The sequence below is a fragment of the Phaseolus vulgaris genome, chromosome 7 (genome assembly GCF_000499845.2).
Source record: "Phaseolus vulgaris cultivar G19833 chromosome 7, P. vulgaris v2.0, whole genome shotgun sequence".
Taxonomy (NCBI): domain Eukaryota; kingdom Viridiplantae; phylum Streptophyta; class Magnoliopsida; order Fabales; family Fabaceae; genus Phaseolus; species Phaseolus vulgaris.
Genome location: NC_023753.2, coordinates 36,192,776 through 36,213,132, shown reverse-complemented (window position 1 = coordinate 36,213,132; position 20,357 = coordinate 36,192,776). Strand labels below are relative to the sequence as shown.

General features: G+C 32.8%; 5 protein-coding genes across 7 annotated transcripts; 3 read left to right on the top strand and 2 right to left on the bottom strand.

Annotated features, from left to right (window-relative positions):
• The first annotated feature begins 874 nt into the window (after positions 1-874).
• LOC137830427 (uncharacterized) lies at positions 875-5,950 on the top strand. 2 transcript variants are annotated; one of them, XM_068637752.1, is made up of 12 exons: positions 875-985; positions 1,440-1,516; positions 1,761-1,920; positions 2,115-2,139; positions 2,217-2,306; positions 2,693-2,864; positions 3,100-3,173; positions 3,724-3,793; positions 4,292-4,363; positions 4,741-4,874; positions 4,994-5,067; positions 5,689-5,950. In XM_068637752.1, exons 3-12 carry the CDS (start codon positions 1,776-1,778, stop codon positions 5,778-5,780), a joined length of 948 nt encoding a protein of 315 aa, XP_068493853.1. In that variant the 5' UTR covers positions 875-985; positions 1,440-1,516; positions 1,761-1,775; the 3' UTR covers positions 5,781-5,950. The 2 variants fall into 2 exon arrangements, with proteins under 2 accessions (XP_068493853.1, XP_068493852.1); XM_068637751.1 differs by having other exon boundaries at positions 911-1,148.
• Positions 5,951-7,282: 1,332 nt separating this feature from the next.
• On the top strand, positions 7,283-8,199 carry LOC137830425 (dirigent protein 16). Its single transcript, XM_068637750.1, has one exon. It carries the CDS (start codon positions 7,347-7,349, stop codon positions 8,079-8,081), a length of 735 nt encoding a protein of 244 aa, XP_068493851.1. The 5' UTR covers positions 7,283-7,346; the 3' UTR covers positions 8,082-8,199.
• Positions 8,200-8,876: 677 nt separating this feature from the next.
• LOC137830423 (hydroxyethylthiazole kinase) lies at positions 8,877-14,192 on the bottom strand. Of its 2 annotated transcripts, none has more exons than XM_068637748.1 (3): positions 13,593-14,101; positions 11,068-11,487; positions 8,877-9,093 (listed from the first exon to the last, which is right to left on the bottom strand). In XM_068637748.1, the coding sequence occupies exons 1-2, from the start codon at positions 14,028-14,030 to the stop codon at positions 11,095-11,097; spliced, it is 831 nt and encodes a 276-aa protein (XP_068493849.1). In that variant the 5' UTR covers positions 14,031-14,101; the 3' UTR covers positions 8,877-9,093; positions 11,068-11,094. The 2 variants fall into 2 exon arrangements, with proteins under 2 accessions (XP_068493849.1, XP_068493848.1); XM_068637747.1 differs by lacking the exon at positions 8,877-9,093 and adding an exon at positions 10,449-10,589 and having other exon boundaries at positions 13,593-14,192.
• On the top strand, positions 9,633-10,548 carry LOC137830424 (dirigent protein 16-like). Its single transcript, XM_068637749.1, has one exon. The coding sequence runs from the start codon at positions 9,633-9,635 to the stop codon at positions 10,374-10,376; it is 744 nt and encodes a 247-aa protein (XP_068493850.1). The 3' UTR covers positions 10,377-10,548.
• A 994-nt stretch (positions 14,193-15,186) lies between the features above and the next one.
• Positions 15,187-19,593, bottom strand: LOC137830422 (uncharacterized). The gene is made up of 3 exons (XM_068637746.1): positions 19,280-19,593; positions 16,801-17,189; positions 15,187-16,207 (listed from the first exon to the last, which is right to left on the bottom strand). Exons 1-3 carry the CDS (start codon positions 19,318-19,320, stop codon positions 15,384-15,386), a joined length of 1,254 nt encoding a protein of 417 aa, XP_068493847.1. The 5' UTR covers positions 19,321-19,593; the 3' UTR covers positions 15,187-15,383.
• Between the last annotated feature and the right edge of the window lie 764 nt (positions 19,594-20,357).

Sequence of the window (20,357 nt, the reverse complement as noted above, 5' to 3'; positions counted from 1 at the left end):
TTAAACACAACAGTTGAGTGAATTTTACAATAGGAGTTTGAACTAGCATAAGCACAAGGACTAAAAATAATATTACATCTTGTGAAAATTTCATCAAACAGCTGGCTTTTTCTACTTGTAGAAGGTACTTAGTTTGTTAACATTATATTTCTTGGCTAGTTTTTCTGTAAATTAATATTATGGAAAGAAGAGGAAGCTTCTACATAAGTGAGCTGCACCAAAATGTGAAGATTTACTACAATGATGCAGAAAGTCAAAAAGAAAGGACAAAAACAAATATTTGATGTGTTAAAGTATCACAACATGTCAAATGTGGACACCAACAAAATTGTTCCAATGAATCCATTCCAACGGGTGTGAAAACACCAGTTTCAAGCTATTACATTACATATCACATACCCTCCTTCTTCTGTCTTCAAATACACTTCTCAACCTGCTGCTTCTCAAGCTGAGACTTGGCATTTTCTTTTACCAAGTAGGATCAACAACACCCTTATTCTATTTCTCTATTTCAACTGTGTCTTTGCTTCTGAGTGCACTCTTAACCAAAAGAAGGCGAGAACTTTGTACTTGGTTCATGCATTAAAAGGCATTTCCTGCATTGAGTTCATAACTCTTACTCCATGGTCTACTTGTAATCAGAGTTTTTATTTTTAGTCAATTATTGAATGTTTCTTGTGTGAGCATCATTAAGTTGGCTTTGTTCTCCTTTCTGTAGTTTGTAAGATGAGCATCTTTGTTGGGTGTTTCCATCTTTTGAGCACATTTCACTATCTTTTAACTTAAATCTAGTTTCTAGTGTAACACTAGGCTAATGTTTTGCTACACATTTTGATAGTTGGTAATATTTGAAACACTGTTGGTATGTGACACTGCCAGTGTTTGATAAATTGCTTGGTTTGATTGCAGAATGAGTGCCTCTGAAGTAACAACTGAAGCAACAGCAGCACATGCTAATCTAAGGGACACAGAGAGTGTGCTTCAGGTAGAAGTGGTTTCTTATTTGGAGTTAAACAGGGTTGATTATGCAGTGGGAAGAAAGAAATCACTGAGAGCTCGCTATTATTTTGGCATTATATTCTTGATAATGAATTTTATTGCCTGGTTTTTCCGTGACTATGGACAAGGTGTTCTACCATTTATTCATTGTAAGAGTAAATCTATCTTCTATACCTTGGTAAAGAATTCTAGATTCTCACTGAAATGATTAAGCTTCCATGCCTATAATGGATACTTCAAAGTTGATCAGGAGGGTCATGGCAAATGCTTTTGTATCTCCCAGAAAAATCTTAAAATAAATACGCTTCTTGTTGCCAAAAGTTATATAATCCAATTTCTTCATGATGAAGCTTTCAAAGTGGAACAACAATCCATTAAACATTTTTCATGGACCTATTTGTTACTCATTCTTGTTGTTCATACTGTTCTAATTTGTACAGATATCAAAGTTTGTGGAAAAGAAGGAGAAGACTGTTTTCATGCATTGGGAGTTCTTCGCGTGAGCTTAGGATGCTATGTATCTTTCAGTTATCAGAGTTTCAGCTCCATGACGAATCATTATATACTGTCACTGTATCTCTGGATATAACCCTCTAAACAAAGCAATGTTTATTTATTAACTTACTATATAGTAATCTTGTATCTTCTGCCAACATCCTTGAAATGCCAACAGAATTTATAACTTTCTGATTTGGATTCCCAACAGAATATGCTAGAATGTTGATTCATAACAAGAACTATCTTCCTTAACGATGAAACAGATATTTTTCTTAGTTATGTTAGTCACAACAGTCAAAACAAGAAAATTACATGAACAACGGAATTTATGGCATTCTGGGAAGTGGGAAGTGAAGTCTATTATACTGCTTGTATCAATGGCACTCCCATTCTTTTTCCCTTCAGAACTTGTTCAAATATATGGTAAGTTTTTTGCTTTTTTGATAATTTTGACTATCACATAGTACTAATAGTGATGCTTCTAAGTAGCGGTTATCATTCAAATAGCTTTGAGTACAATATTATTTTTCATTCATTGAAAACAGAACTTCTTTCTTTCTTTGCCTTTTCCTTGAATATCATTGGATAAGAATCTTAACATAGGTACAATCTTGCAGGTGAGGTTGCTCGTATTGGTGCAGGGTAAGCTTCAAAAAATCTTTCACTTTTTTTTACCAATACAAGGTTGTTCATGCATGTGGTGGTTCATGCCCACACAGAATTTTTCTTCTTCTACAACTTGTGAGTGTCATCCAATTTATCACTTGGTGGAATAACTACTGGACTCCAGATCAAGAAAGGAAGCAGAGGTAGGTACATATTGCTGCAAAAGTTCATAGCTAAACTTAAAAAATCAACTTTTTCATGTTTTCATTACTCTGGTTAGAGATTGTTGACTGGATATCTGCATCTAAAATTCTCAATATATACAATTTATAAAATAGGTGTTTTTAATGAATACCTGGAGATGGAGATAACTAGAATAAATATCTTAATTACCCCTTGTTAACTAAATGTATACTAATACTCATACTAGTGAATACCTATTACCAGTTCATTGTGATTTTTATTTATGTATATTTTTTAATAATAAAGTCATCAAAGTTTAAAGCTTATGAATGATAAAATCTAGGTCAATTTGATATAGGAATATAACTGTAAATCAGAGATAATCAATAATAGTGTGTTTTCACAGGTGCTCCTTTGGACTTCTAATGTCAACATTGTTTTATGTTGCCTCTATATGTGGAATTGTCTATCTGTACACATCATATGCTCCAAGTACTTCATGTTCTCTCAATCTATTTTTCATCACATGGACAGCAATTCTACTTGCTGCAATGATGGTTATTTCCTTACATTCAAAGGTACACTCCTACTGCTATTTCTAACAGTTTGCATTAGCAGGAAAAATCTCTGACTTTTCATGTTTCTAATTTCTTTCTTTATCCCTGAGATGATATAAGTTGGGATTAAACATGTTTTTAATCTTTATATATAGAATGAGAAATTTTTGTGTGACAGAAAGATGTTCTAATATTTTAATTTCCATTAAAATAACTAAAATGTGTGGTTTATCATTTATCTGTTTAATTCTTACAGGTTAATAGAGGTCTTTTATCTTCAGGGATTATGGCTTCTTACATTGTTTTCCTTTGTTGGTGTGCAATGAGAAGGTCAGGATTCTCATTTCTTTGTCTAATTTTGGATATTATATACATGTCTATTTTGAATAGCTTTCAGTTTTTCACATCAAAATGTGGATTTGAGATTTCAAAAGTCAAACCAAACACACTATATATCACTTTAACTTAATTATGTATTTAATCTATAAAATATAGTCACATTTTTTGTCACTAATTTTTTTTCTTCACCTTTGATTCCTGTAATTTTGTGTTTGTTTTACCACCTCAGTGGATTAATTGTCACTTTTCTTTTATTTTGTTTCAAAATTAAGGTTTTGTGAAGCATAACTTCTCTTTTTATGTATGACTCACGTTAGCATATGTTGTTTAGATGAAGATAGATCAAAATTTCCTTCTTACATGGAATGTAATATACTCAGCTGTGGCTGATTCCATGATCATTACTTTGATTTTGCTAAAGAGGGTTAATTTGAATTATATATGTACTAACATAATTCAGTGTCAACTTCAAATCGTATATTTTATTTGGAAATTCCTTCTAGAGATTGTATACTTATAGATCTCCATCATGGAGTTTCAGTGAACCTGCAACTGCAAGATGTGTTACAGAGAATCAAGAGAAAGGAAACAGTGATTGGATAACTATAATTGTAAGTTTTTGAGTCTATCTTCATGTTAAATTTGAAAAAAACCTTTGTTTACTTCCTCTTCACTTCTCTAGAGTCCAAAACTCCAAAGCATTCATTCTTTCTTCAGTCTTTTATAGGTAATTATTGAGGTTAACAAAAGTAGATTTTCTGTTTGAGTATTGGCAGATTTGGCAGAATGTTTAAGTAGAAGTAGGTGTATATCTTATGTTTATTATGTGAAGGTGATATATTTGTCTTTTTTTCTTGCATGAGAAGTAGCTTGGGATGCTTATTTCCTCTATTTTAACTGCAGCTCTACAAAATTAACATTTTGAGTAAATGCTTGGTAAATAATGATTGAGGAAAATCACTTTGGTTCATAATGTTCTATTCATATTTTTGTTTTTGTGTTTTGTGGATTACAATTAATATGCACATTTTCACATACTATTGATGTTTCTTTACCTGAATGTTTTAGTCCACCTGTTTATTTTGCATCATGTATTATTTTCTTAACAGGGCTTCCTTATCGCCATATTTGCAATTGTGATAGCAGCCTTTTCCACAGGCATTGATTCCAAATCCTTTCAGGTGAATCATTCTTCTGAGTCTTCCCCCATTAAATTCAGAAAATTTTTGTTTCTTCAAAATTCCATTTTCAACCCTTTCCTACATTTTAAGGAGTTTCTGAATCTCTATTCTTTGATCTAACAAGACAACTCAAGCATGCTGCAAGTTGAAAAAAAAATTCTTTAAAAAGTCAAGAGAAAATTATCCCTCTATGATCAGTGAAAAAGTTAGACCATAATCTTTTCATGGCTTTCTCAATATCCAAAACAACATTATTTAATCAAAGCAAAGCCACTTCCTTATTGTGACAGATAGAAAAGATCAGTGTGATTATGATGATAAAATCGTAAAATGATGTTTTTGCCCACATATTGAAGCGATTTTTTTGTCCTTTTCAGTTTTCAGAAGATAAAGTTGAACATGAAGATGATATTCCTTACAGTTATGGATTTTTTCATTTGGTATTCTCCTTAGGGGCAATGTACTTTGCAATGTTATTCATCAGTTGGGATCTGAATAACTCAGCCAGAAAGTGAGGAACCTAATTCATAATATAGTCATTCTATGCATTCTGTATGATCATGATAATTTATGACATCTTACATCTTCTTCATCACTTTTATGAATCATGCACACATCAAACCACACCAGGTGGAGCATTGATGTTGGCTGGATAAGTGCATGGGTGAGAGTTATCAATGAGTGGTTTGCAGCAACAATTTACAGTAAGTGAATCACTATTATCTACATCTGTAGAAAAAACTGTTTTCCAAATTTTCAATAGATTCAACCACTACTCATATTAACAACACAGATAAAACATTTTATAATAGATAAGTGAGTATAAATTTTTTTTTAGTCTGTTTTGTAAAATTGAGTTAGTTAGGCTTAAAAGTCGACTTCTTAATATATTATTTATAACATATTCTAATGAGAATTGTGTTGGAAAGTCATTCGCTATCGAACCATCCATAAATACATAGTCTCGATACGAGGGGTGTTAGAGATTTCACAACCTCTCTTATAAGTTTGTTTTGTAAGGTTGAGTTAAGTTTAAAGTTAACTTATTAATAATTGGGGATTGCAAGTGAAACTTTTGCTAAACTTTTGTTGAGGAAAGAATGAAGTTTATTTATAAATAAAAAACATTTTATTGGGGAGTTAATATGGAAATATTTTTACAAAATTAAGCTATGAATAAACTAATTTTAGTTTATGAAAAAAAGTTATTTTTTTTCTTCTCTTAAAGTGTTTCTAAACAAGCTTATCTAATATAGACATATAATAATTCACCCACCTTTCCAATTCATATATTAATTGGTTTCAAATTTATTTGATTGAAACAGTATGGATGCTGATTTCCCCAATTGTGAGACAGAACAAAATCATGGATAATGGTGGATCTGTGCAGGAGACAGTTGACTCAGTTATGCCATGATTAACAAAGACAAAATCACCAACATTCTTAAAACCACAAAAAATCTTCCCTTTAAAATTTTTCTGTTCCATAATAGTATTTTACTCTTCAACTCACTTATTCTTTAATGGTTGAAAGGCAAAAAAGTGGAGATTGCAATAAAATGATAAAATATTTTGCTTTAGGAGGTAGACCTGACATTTTCAAATCTTCATGGTTCTCATATCTCATCACTTTGTGCTTATAACCACAGTATTTAAATTCAAATCATGGTTAGTAAGGTTTATGATCTGATGTAATATGAGTTCTAATTGGTTTAGCTCTTGAGGACCACAAACTAATGGTTTAGTTGGCAGCAATTTGTATTAAGTGTTTGTTGACCTCATTATTTAAATTTACATCATGATTATGTTAAAAAAATGGTTGACAACTTCTTCTGGTATAAATTCACCCAACAGTTATGCTTTTAATGGATTATATATAAAACCTATTTATTTACTTGGTAACAATATGTATAGAACTTTTTTTTCCTTGGAAGTAAAAATTTATTAAAGTTTAAAAGCATATATAACTTTTGAATTAAAATATGTAACATATATTTGTTTTGAAAACCAGGAACTTTCCTTTTGAATTAGGTGTTTAATAAACGAGAAATTTTTTCTAGAAAAGAAATAGTTATTTATATTTTGTTTTTATTGTTGGCTCTTTCAATGATCCTAAAATATTTGAATTTTTTTTTTGGTTGCTCAACTTAATTTTTATCATAACCACTAATATATAATGACATATACTGATGATATTAGTAATAAAAGAAATTGAATACATATAATTTTTTAGTATTTTTGGACAATGCAATACGTATTTTAACTCAATAAACATGTGGGCAGTGAAACTAATTAACTCAGACAATATCATATATTTAAAATAAAATAAAATAAATTTATTAAGTTTCGAACTTTAAAAAAAATATTAACACTAAAAATTAAATCAGTTAGAAATTAGAGATGAAGAGATTTTAATGAATTTTAATTTTTTATGATGATTAAAGTTGCAAATCATATACATATATTTTGCATAAAAAGAGTTTAAAATATTGCTTAACAGAAAAAAAAAAAGAATTAAAAGTCGTACCACGTTGAAGTTTCTAGGTAGCAAATTTTAAATCCTTGAAAGAAGTTGGTATCCGGTTAAAGCAATTGTTCGATTAATCCTTTCACTCAGATGCTAATATGTTAACACTGTAAACAGTAAAAACATATCTTTCACATTTCAATAAATTAATATTTTATTTATTTTCATTTTATTTTTAATTCAAAATATTATTATATTAATATAAATGTTTGTCTAATATATGTTTTTAAAGAAACTTTTTCCAATTAAAATTGACTGATCCAAATTGCTGAAAGCACAACTAATATGTTATGGCAGTAACAACTTCATTACCACCATTTCTCACAACTACTCCAACACACACACACACACTGAATTAATTCCTTAGTACTATATAAGACCAAGAGATGAATTCCATTTCACTCAATTCAAAATAACCATTCTATTCTCCTAAAACAAACAAACTAAGTACAAAACATGTCTTTGGGCTCATCTGCCACAGTTTTTGGTGTTGCAATGTTGTTTGCCTTTGCCCTTGTGGCAGTGCCAATTTGCATGGCAGCCACAGAACCTGTGATGGAATTGTACATGCATGACATTCTTGGGGGCAGTAACCCTACAGCACGCCCGGTGACAGGGTTGCTAGGCAGCATATACAGTGGTCAAGTGCCCTTTGCCACCCCAATAGGGTTCAACACCCCACAGGGTTCAATTCCCATCCCCAATGCAAATGGTGCCTTTCCCACAGTGAATGGAGTCACTGGCATTCCACTAGGCACTGGCTTGGCAGGCACCATCTTTGCACCAAACAGCAACAACCAAAACAGTGCACAATTGGAACTAGGACCTGATGGGTTAGGGCTTGGTTTTGGCACACTAACTGTGATTGATGATGTGTTGACCTCTCAACCTGAGTTGGGGTCACAACTGGTTGGGAAGGCTCAAGGGGTGTATGTGGCTAGTTCAGCAGATGGGAGCAGACAAATGATGGCATTCACAGCAATTTTTGAAGGAGGAGAGTATGGTGATAGCTTGAACTTTTATGGCTTGTACAAGATAGGAAGCACCTTGTCGAAATTGTCTGTGATAGGGGGAACAGGGAAGTTCAAGAGTGCAAGGGGGTTTGCTGAGCTGAGACCTCTTATCCCACCAGGGCAAGTTTCCACTGATGGTGCTGAGACACTGCTCAGAATCACTATTCACTTTTATTGAACTACTGATGTGGATGCATTTGTGATTAGTTCTGTTTTTATCAGATTATTTTGTCTTGTGTTTTTCTCAATGTATTTCAACTTATAATCCCATGAAAAAACCTGTTGGTGAATTGTTACATGAGAATCTGTAACTTGGACTAAGTTGGTTAACAGTGTATCATATATATTATTATTGATAATGGGACAACTTAATTTTTTTAATCGAAAATAAATAAATAAATGAAAAGTATCTATGTACATGCACGAGAGTATAAAAGAATTTACAAATACTTTGGCAATAAGGTACTCAAAAGGGTTAAAGCTAATTAGTTAGATGAAAAATATAATGGATATTTGCTACTGGTATTCCTTTCAACCTGTTTTCATCCATAACTTCTAAATCATCATTTGAATGATTTTCTTACTTAATGAATGAACTTTAAAACTTGTTCATCACATTTTTTTTTAATTTCCAATTTTGAATTTGCTCATTCGAATTTGACATGGATGCTTTAAAATAATATGGAAGACTTACATACTTGTTGGGGCATAACAATATTGCAGTACAGTGAAATTAAAGAGTATCTTTTAAGAAGAATTTATATGTTGTGAGACACCCTTTTATGTGAGTTTGTATAAAAATGTGTTAGTTTATTTCTAAATATACATTTATGTATATTGCGGAAGAGTTTGATTGAGTTAGCCATATTGAACATGGTGGTTACATATTGAGACGTGCTCACGATATACCCTGGGTATGTAAATTAGTTAATATGACCTTAATAAGGTACCAATAAATGTAATGCATGTTATGTGTACTGACTTTTTTTATATGCTATTCAACTTAAGTTGCCCATTCAGTAAGAAATTGGAGAACCATTTCGGAATGAACTTACACAACAGCAACCAATGGAAAAATTTATCAAAAATAACTTCATATGTGGAACTGTCTATCTGTACACATCATATGCTCCAAGGGCTTCATCTTCTCTCAATCTATTTTTTCATCACATGGACAACAACTCTACTTCCTGCAATGATCGTTATTTCCTTACATTCATAGCTACATTGCTACTGCTATTTCTAACAGTTTGCATTAGCAGGAAAATTCTCATTTTTCATGTTTCTAAATTCTTTCTTTATCCCTGAGACGATATAAGTTTTGTGACAGAAAGCTATCCTAATATTTTAATTTCCATTAAAATATATGGTTTATCTTTTTTATGTAAATTATTACAGGTTAATAGGGTGGTTGTGACACAGCACACTATTACTTTTTTCTTCCATGGAATCCTACACAATGAACCTCATAGCACAGCCACTTTCTTTCCTTACATCTAAACAATGTCATTGAACACAAATGTTGACTCATTTGGTTGAGTATAAGGCACAACTAATCTACTTTCCTGTTATGTTCAACAACTTCATTATCGACAGTGTCTCAACCACTCCAACACACTGTGTGTTCCCTCCTATATAACACTAAGACATGCATTTGATTCCACATTCTCTCATAAAATTCATTACCATATAGAAGAATACCTATGAAACACTAGTAAACAAGACGGTTATGGGATCCTTTACTGCAGCTTCCCTTGCAATTTTGCTTGCCTGTGCAAATTTGGCCATAACTGTAGCAGCAGTTGCAGCCACTGGGAAAGAACCTGTTATTGAGTTATACATGCACGACATTCTGGGGGGTAGTAACCCGACAGCTCGACCAGTGACCGGCTTGCTGGGAAGCATATACAGTGGTCAAATACCCTTTGCAACGCCAGTAGGATTCAACACCCCCCAAGGTGGGATTCCCATCCCCAATGCCAACGGTGCTAACCCCACTGTCAATGGAGTTTTTGGTATTCCACTAGGAACTGGATTGGCTGGTACTTCATTTGCACCAAACTCGGCTAACAACAACCAAAACAATGCCCAGCTGCAGTTAGGACCTGATGGACTGGGACTAAGCTTTGGTACAATTACTGTCATTGATGATATGCTGACCTCTCAACCTGAAGAGGGGTCCCAACTAGTTGGGAAGGCTCAAGGAGTGTATGTGGCAAGTTCAGCTGATGGGACTAGACAGATGATGGCTTTTACAGCCCTGTTTGAAGGAGGGGAATATGGTGATAGCTTGAACTTTTATGGCCTGTATAAGATAGGAAGCACCATGTCACGAATATCTGTACTAGGGGGCACAGGGAAGTTCAAGAATGCAAGGGGTTTTGCGGAACTGAGAGCTCTTATCCCACCAGGACAGATTTCCACTGATGGTGCAGAGACCTTGCTGAGGATCACTATCTATTTGAAATACTAAAACTGGGTGCTGTTTGATCAGTGATGACTGAGATTGGTCTTGTATATTGTCAGTTTGATACTTTGTTTGCATGATGTATTTGAAATTCTAGTTGTATTCCCAAGAAACCATATGCTGCTTTGCTTCTTTTTTTTCTTTACAGAAAATGATAGATTGTGGCGCTTATTTCTGATCGGATTTTGATTTTTGAATACAAGCAGAAGCAATAATTGCCTGGCAGTTTACAAGTAAAACTATAAAATTAAGCAAATCAGTAATAAGCTATCATTATGTTCTAAAAAAGCATTAGCTGTATGGTGTCAACATAAGCTGTAGAGAAAAAAAGACAAAGCATGATGAAAGATAATCAAGAAAAATTCAGACAATGAAATTTTTTACTGCATATGAATCATGAAATGGAAGAAACGGTCACTTATTAGTTCATATGCATACACTCGTTAGGAGTTAAATCTGAACACAAAAACCTATACTTACACAATGATGACCATTCTACTAAGAAAGGGGTGAAATGGTGAGTTATTTAAAACTATATGAAGATTCTGTTGTTACTAAGTAGCTACCAGTGATTGTTATCATAAATTATAGAGGGATCTCTACTGCACCATGTCATTGAATTAACAGTCCACATTCCTCTTCAATCAATGGACACCATAGATAGAAAATTATGACACAAGAATTTTATGATAATTACCAATTCGCAAGCAGGATCTTCATATTTTCAACACAGACTGGTGATATTAACATGAGAATTCAAGGCAGCTTCATCAAGTCCATAGAGTGCATCGATCAAGTGCATTCGCAACGATGCTGGACCTTTGGCCATCTTCATTCCTAGCTCACCAGCGACACCAAATACTGCTAATGCTGACACTGTCGCATCCAAAGCATGGCTTTTGTCAACAGCAACAAAGGCAGCAATCAGTGCAGTGACTGAACACCCAGTTGCTGTTATTTTTTGCATCATGGCCACCCCATTGAGAGCACCAACAACTCGATTTCCATCCGTGACAATGTCAGTGGCTCCTGACACTGCAACTACGGCACCACTTGTCTGAGCTAAGAGCTTTGCTGCTTCAACTGCATCCATTGAGTCGTGAACACTGTCCGCACCCTGGACAATGGAGCTATATTACATAGTGTAATGACAAATTTTATCAGATTTAAGGGAGAGAACAAATTATAAATGTTTAGTTGAATATTCAGTGAGCCTCAAGCATCCTTTTTTCTTTCATTTCTTGAAGATACATTGGACCAGTAGTCATAACTCTTTTACATGCATTCTAACGTTTATTCCAAGAAAATCATTGGAAGAATAAGTAAAACATCAATTTAATCTACGAAATTGGTACCACCGATCAATCCCTAGACATTATTAACAATATTTGGTATTAACAAAGTTGATTTACCCATAACTGAGTTATAAAAATTCAAGTACTATATTTCCATTTTTATACCATTAGGGAACAAAATTCACCAATGGGGCTAATGTTAAAGGGTATTAGATAATCTATGAGACTACAGCCTATTAGAAATGCTGTGTGCACTAGTAAATTATCTCGTTCAGCCACAGCAGCACCTTACCCTCGTGATCCACTATAAATCTATATATAACCCAATTGTGGCTTCTAAACTCCAAAAATAATCACCCAGAACAAACAATCACGAACAAAACAAATCACTCCAACCCGTTCACCAGTTCCATTTTACATAAATCAAGAGGTTATTTGGAAGATTTTGAAAAAATATTTTTTTTTAATTAAAATTACACACACACACACACACACATATATATATATATATATATATAATATTTGTAAAAATAAAAATAGAATATTATGTTTATGTTTACTTTTGTATACTTTTATAAATAATGAAAAAGTTTAATATGTTTGTTAATTCCTATGACAATGAGCCAACAAAACTTGTCAATTTTTTTCTTTCTTAAAAAAATTGAAAAATATAAAACTAGAGTTTAATTTTCATGTACTATAGTGTAAAAAATTAACCATATCAACCAATAACAAATTATATAAATTATAAAAAAACTACACATTAAAATTTATGATGAAAAATAGTTTATATGTCAATGATGCAAAACCATTATCTATCATTAACTGCTTAAAATTCATATCAACGATAATGTTTATTGGCTAAAAGTGTAAACATAGGACTCGTAACCATAAAACTGTATTACACTAATTACAGAATCTTTAACAAAACCATAAATATCCTTTTAAGATTCAACATCTTATTATTTTCTCATTAGAACAATTTACATGTAGAGTTTCTTAGAAATAAGTTTAATATCTTCTATAGGATCCGGTTGCTTATAAACATAGTCTCACTTTATTGTTTTTAATAAAATAATTGAATCGATATTTTAATTTTTAAAAAATTAAGAATAAAAATGTATGAATTACATTAGTTTAAATTGTTTTAATAAAGTATAAGATAAAATACCCAAATTGATACTAATATACGATCATTAAAATCATTTTTCTATTATAATTATCCGGCCTCAAGTGTGTTTAAGTATTGAGATAATAACACTAGGTCAATCACTATTCAAACTATATTCAATATATTATCCGTTTTGAAATTCATAATTATGTAAAAAAAATGTATATAAACTATCATTTTTAACTACATTGAACTTACAGAAACAAATTATTTACTATTTTTATTTATTTAAGTTGACATTATAATTTAGTTTGGAGACTTCACTTATTTTCGCCCCTTTTAAATAGGTTTACACTTTGATTTTTAGGTACATGTATTTGTAATATTATCTCCTAATTGTGTATCATATTTTCAGGTACATATGTGTAATATTATCTCGTAATTGTGTATCATGTTTAGTGGAATAGGTGATTCTACTCTATTTATAATAAGTATCTCAAACCAAATCACTTAATAATACAATCAATATATGCAATAAATATGTGAAAGTTAGTGGAACAAAAAATGTTTAAATGACAGAAGAAAAAAAATTGTCGGATTCAGCTGACTCGGTTAGGTCTAGTCCCTTCCACACCCGTGATCCTAAGTCACAATTTAGTCCTTAAAATAAAGAAAATTCTAATTTAATTGTTAGATTTGGAAAAAGTTTATAAATTAATCTATAAATATTACAACTTAATATGATTTAGTGTCAATTAATCATTGCTATTGATAGTTTAGAAATTAAATTGTTGGATGGATTGATTGATTGATTACCTTGGAAGCATTGGCGTGCGGTTCCGCAGAAGCGAGTGCGATGATCTCAGAGGCGTTTCCCCTGACGACGGTGGGCCGGAGACGGAGCAGTTCCTGGCAGGCTTCGAAGCGGAAGGAGGAGGCGGAAGCGGCGACGGGGTCCAGGACCCAGGGCGTGCGGAGCGTGTTGCAGATTTGGGCGGCGGCTTTCATGGCGGGAAGCCAGGAGGGGGTGAGAGTGCCAACGTTGACGCAGAGGGCGGCGGCGCGTGGGGTGAAGTCAGGGAGCTCCTGGACGGCGTGGATCATGGCGGGGGAGGCGCCGGCGGAGAGGAGGGTGTTGGCGACGATATCCATGGAGACGAAGTTGGTTATGCATTGGATGAGAGGGGATTGGGCGCGAAGCAGAGATAGAAGGTGCCATGCCTTGGAAGCCCACTGTGTTTGGTTTGAGTCCATAGAGAAGAAAGATCTAGAAGAAAAAGCAGAAGAAGAAGAAGAAGAAATAACTACATAACACAAACAACACAACAATATATTGAATTCACTAGAACACCAAGCATCGTTTTCTTAACATTTTAAGAATGTTTAACATAAACACACCTTAATTAAAATTTAACTATTTTCAACTATGATTGAAATTGAGTAGAAATTGAATCTCAAAAACCCTACTTTTTTGCCTTCAATTTTTTTTTTCAGTTTTTTTTTGGACAAACAATTTTAGAAAAAGAAAAACGTAAAAAATGTTAATTTATGAAAATGTATATATAAATTATTAAATTTAATTAGTTTACATTATTTAAAATATTAAATTTATTACTTTTTTAAATGAATACTGAATTAACCAATCCAAAATTTTAAATTGGATTTAGGATTGTATCTTGAATTATACAATCCAATTTGTAAATATAAAACACAAACCAGATTATAAATTCGATCTACACAATTTCTCAACTATACTCCTTCGCCACCAAAAACAAAAATAAATAAATTACTCCATCAACAATAATTTGTTTTAAATAATGCATAAGTATTGAAATAATTTTTTGAAATGAATACCATATTAGTCAATCTAGAACCTCAAACCAAATTTAAAAAGGAGGATACTTTTAGTATTTAAAAATTAGATATTCTTTTATTAGTATTTAAAAATTAGATGAAGGTTTAGGGAGAATTTGCCAAATATTTTGACAATGAATTTATTTGAATAATTTTTAAAAAAAATATCTGAAAAACATGCGAAAGAAGGTAGGAGGTTAAATTAAATGATTTGGTTATTATCAAAAACATAACATGATATACGTTGCTCGAGAGATATTATACTTTTGAATGATAAAAAATTAATAAAAAAGATATTTTAAGCATTAATATGAAGAACAATTACAAAATTTATAAAATTAAATTACATATCCACTTAACACCATGAAGAGTGTTTACCAAAAAAAACAACTTTTGCTTCACTTTTAGTTTCTACAATGTAATCTACATTTTAGACATTTTTTTTCGTTTAAACTACTCTAATATATATATATATATATATATATATATATATATATATATATATCATCAATCAAATATTAAATCTACATAAAATTATAAAAAAAAAAAGGTATCATAAGGAAAGAGTAGTTAAAATAAAACAGGTGATTTGCAGTTTTAAGTTGACTACAGGCATTACCACATATCACAAAGCCTCCAATAGATGCAGACTGATTAGTTAGAAACATAGATAGATACATTACATATCACTGTCATAAATAGTTACTATCCTAAAGAGTTCTTAACACAATCAGAAACTCCACAACTGTTTCATTAAAACGTTAACCCTCTTAAAGTCACGAACTTTTCTTGTATCTCAGCTACACGTCGGACATTGTTGGCTTTCTTCAGATCCCATTTTGATTTCTGTGATAAACCCGACTGAATCTCATTAACAATGGTTGAAATTGAGTTGGCAACGTTTGATAGCTCAGAAGTGAGCTTATCTTTATCCTTCTGCATGGTTTCAAGGGCACTAGATATTCGGTTCCTTTTCAATTGAAGTTGCCGAATTTGATCATCAATTTCTTTGATAGATAAAGTACTTATGTCCATTTCAGCTTCTCTCTCAGACAGTTTTTCCTTCAATTCGTTGTACTCTTTTTTCAGAGTTGGAATTTCGAGTTTCTTTGCCTGAAGGTCAGCCATGCGTTTGTCTGCCTCTTCAATGCTCTCCTTGGCCTCAAGGAAGGCCTCACCGGCTAAGGGAACTTGTTCCACCAATTTTAACTTAAACAGTTGATCAACAGTGAGATTGGGATCTTCACGAATTTGGGATGCAAGTATTGCAACTTCTGCAACATCATTGCTTGAGACCAATGAAGGGAAATCTAGAGCAAGAAGGGAGGAAAGCTTCTTCTTGCAACACTCTATCGATTCAGCATCCAACGCACTAGCACAAGTAGCGTGATCCGATGCTGTCGTCTCAGTATGAGGCATATCAAGCATGTCATCCAAGTTATCAAGATAAGCATCAAATTTTGCAACTTGATCAGGTGTTACACAGGGCCTGACAGGAACTAGGGCGGAGGATTTCCTCGGGCGACCGACACTTTTCCGTCTTGACTTTCTCTGGGAGCCAGTATCATCATCTTCTACTGTCTCCGGTGATTGTAAGGTTAGAAGGACATATACATCATGAAATAAGAGAAATACACAAGATGGAAGGGCAACAAAAGTTGCAAAGGTACGAGTTAGAAGTCAAGTTACTATGTAGATAATAAGAGGAACTTCAGACCAAAAAGATTCTTGCTTTGCTCCTTTCTAGCAAATAAGATCCCAACTCATCTCATCAATTAGAAAAACAACTGACCCACCACACAATAAGAAAAAACTGAGGAAACATACAAAATATGAGCCATCACTGGCCTCCTAGTGCTCACCCTCATACAAGGAGAAGCGTGAAGGAAGAAAGTCCACCAACAAATAATAAAAGCCGTGAATCATTTTGGTGGGAGTAAATGTTAAACAATGTAGGGGCTCATGATAACCATGGAGGAAAAGTATAAGAGTAAGTAAACTGAGACAAAATAGAAGGGCTTTCATGCAGGAAAAAAATTTGAAATACTTAAACTACAGCCAATCGAAACAGTACCAAAATAAAAACAATTAAAAGAAACTAGGCAACGATGAATGAAAAAATAACAGCACAGGGTTGAAAAAGAAAATTGTGAAACTGTTTTGGGCTAACCTTTTGTGGGGGTTTCCTCAGCTGAGGGAATCATCCAGCTAAATAAAGCAAAGAATGCTTCAAGTGTCATGTTAGGAAAATTTGAATGAAGATATCTCTTAATATCAGCCTTGCTCCGAAACTCTAGCTTGCGAGTACCCTTCTGAAGAGATGCTGGAGGGATAAGGGATCTGTCAGTAAAATATCCACCCTTGGACCTCCTTCCCGCCACTTTCCAGCCCCATACATCACCAGCATTTGGCCACCCATCAGGTGCATATGGCAAACCTTCGCCAGAAGAGTAAGATGACACAGATTGAAGATCAAAGGTTTTATCCTTTGTCACATCCTTATAAGCATTGCTGCCAATTGCAGAGTCATCCTTCAAGGGTTCCTTTTCATCCTGAAGACTGCAATAACAAAAAGACAATGCCAACTGCTGAAGAGTCCATAGAAACACACTATTGGTTACTTTTTCCTGTATATTAGCACGTTATAATTGTTAATGTACTCATGTGCTTGTAGAATAAATTTGATGATACAAATGAAATTTCCTATAACTTAACCTCACTACTTAAGTCACTCCATTGTGCAAATGTAAGCCAACTAGTGTGAAGATGATCACAAAATACTGGGTACACAGGTGAAAATGTTGCTGACCTCATTCACCACTTACTTAGGAATTGAGCTAAATAGTAATATCATGACCACGGGCCAACAATCAGTGCTTAACATAATCTCACCGAGATTTAACATGTGTTATTAACTTATTAGTAGTGTGGCATGTGTTATAAACCGCATAAATGAAAAAAAATAGCTTTACAGACTCCAGTAAGGCAAAAAATGATTGATATGTGAAAGATTTGTGGTGGAAAAAAAGTATTACGAGCCTTCAATAATTACTCGGTCACCACATTTCGATTGTCTTGCTCACTCATGTTTAAAAGAAAGAACATTTAAAAAAAATAAAGAATAAAGCGTTATCCCATTTGGTGAAGTAGACTAAGGCCATGTTTCGATAAAAGATGGGAAAGTACTTCTAGGATCAACTTAATTCTGAAGTTCATTGTACAAAATGAAGAAGGAAAAATATGTTTCTTTGATAGTAAAAGTAGTTTAGAGCTCTCTTAATTGAAACCCACACATGAACTGCATAGATCACACATGACATGACACCATTGACTCAATTCAAGACCAAACATTAGTAGATATTATTTACCTTAAATTTTTTCCCTCAATAACATCCTCAACAACAACATCAAAAGGACTCTCCCACCTTTAAAAAATGAAAAAAGAAAATTCTCAAAAAAGTTTCTTTCTTTTTCCTTAAAGTGTTCTTCAAAATAAATTAATCCAAATAAGCATGGCCCTTACAACAAGACTATTTTTTCAACGCCCAACATTCTTATATAAAAGCACAGAAATTCATGATAGTTAACCGTTAAGTCCACTACACGGGTAAGACCTTCATTGAATTTTCACAGAACACAGAACTTGACATGAACAACCCAATTATGGTCAACAACTGAGAAATCAACAAGGAAAACAACAAATAATCCTGAATTAAAAAGAAATGAAAACACACATTCCTAAACTAAAATTAGTTTATTTTGAGGTTATGTTTGAATAAACTTCACAAGTTTGAGCACAAATTAGAAATCATCTTTTACTACAACATATCAATTAATTAACTTATACATAAAATAATTTTAATTTTAGAGAAACATGCTCGTGTTTTTCTTCATAATTATTTCACCTAAACATACCAATGAAACCAAACAAACTGTTCATTTGACTAAGTTTGAACCCAAAGCTAGAACAGTTTTTGAGAAGTTTCTGTTAGAAAAATAAAAACTATATTTTCGGTAAAGATCTCTTAACTTCTAATTTGCATGGTAGCTCTTTCAGGTCTCTTATATTTGTTTTCTTCTTCTTCTAATAACTAATTTTTAAGCTTAAAAAATGAATCTTTGACTTCCTTCAAAGGTTAAAAGGAAAAATCATTTTCATTTCCCTCCTTTTGGGCTTGTTTGGACAACTTTTACAGAAGTACTCCTAAGAGAGAAAAATAAGAAATGAAATGAATCCTCTTGGTAAGTTAAATTAGCTCATGCAGAAGTTAAAAAGTTTAAATTAAAAAAAAAAAAAAAAAAACTATATAACATCTAATGCATTTTTTTTCTTATTTTCCCCTCCTCCAACTCTTCTTCGAGAAGTTTGTCTTCTCCAACAAGTGCCTCTGGATCCCAAGACATACATCCAAACATAACATAAATAAAAAGGCACGCATGGCTTATCTGATCTCAGTGTAACAACCAACCCCATATTTCATAACTGCACACATTCTCTTTAGCGGTAAGAAAAACCAGAGCAAGCAACCCAAAAAGAAATAAAATAAAAAAAGATGCTTTTTTTTAACAAGAGCTTGAAAAAAAATGGTAAATCAACAAGAGTGAGAACAGAAAAGAGGACTGAGAAGTAAAAGGGGGCAAAAATTAACCTAGTAAGAATGAGAGCTTCTGGAGTGTCTGAGAGATCCATGGGTGAAAGAGGAAAATGGTCGCCGATGAATTGGGACAAATACGCAGAAATTGGAAATGTCGGAATTAAGGGAATCGGAGGGGACACCGCGGAAGAAGAAAGGGGAAAACCCGGGCAAACCGTCGTGTGGTAGGTTGCCGGAGAGAGTGTCACGGCGTTTGGAGAGGAGGAGCGATTTGGGGATGAGAAACCAAAAATGCTTCAGACATAATTGTTGATATAGAGAAGGGGGTTAAGAGCATCTCGAGGATTTTTAACCAGGGTTCAAATTTAAGAATATCCAAATTTCAAGAGTCAAATATATTAAATTTTTAATATAAAAAAAAAGTTAAAATAAAAGTAAAAAATTTATAAAAATATTGTTTTTATTATTAGACTTCATTGTTGAAACAAATTTATTAGAACATCTTAAAATATATACCACATGATATAAAAAAACTTAGAAGAAGATTATGTAATACATAAATACTATACATTAACTAATACTAGCATTTACTCATTTTATTTTTGTGTTTTATGTGGAAACCAAATATTATGATCCCTTGGATCTATTTGGGTCAATGGCGACTTATCCCTCTTTAAAATATTATTGTTTTTTCACTATTGATAATCTATTAGGTCCAAACACTCCTCTTAAATGTTAAATGGTGTATCCGTGTCAGACACACATATCGGACATCGACACTCAAAAGACAATTGTAGGACACTTATGGGTGAAGTGTCTGATTCAAAAATATTTGTTGGATTTCTGACAATTCTATCACGATTTTAACACAATTTTAAAAAGGAAAAACACATTAATTTTTTAAAAAATTCAAATTTATTGTATGTAATTTTAGTATGATTATTAAAATAAGTAACAAATCCTTTTGAACTAGCCATAAAAAATATATTTATGCTAAAAAAACTGAAACATACTTGTACACATAAATCTTTATTACCAATTTATATAATTCATAATTATATAATATATAAATCCGTGTCTCCGTATCCTACATTTTAGAGATAAAACATATCTCCGTATCCGTATTCATTTC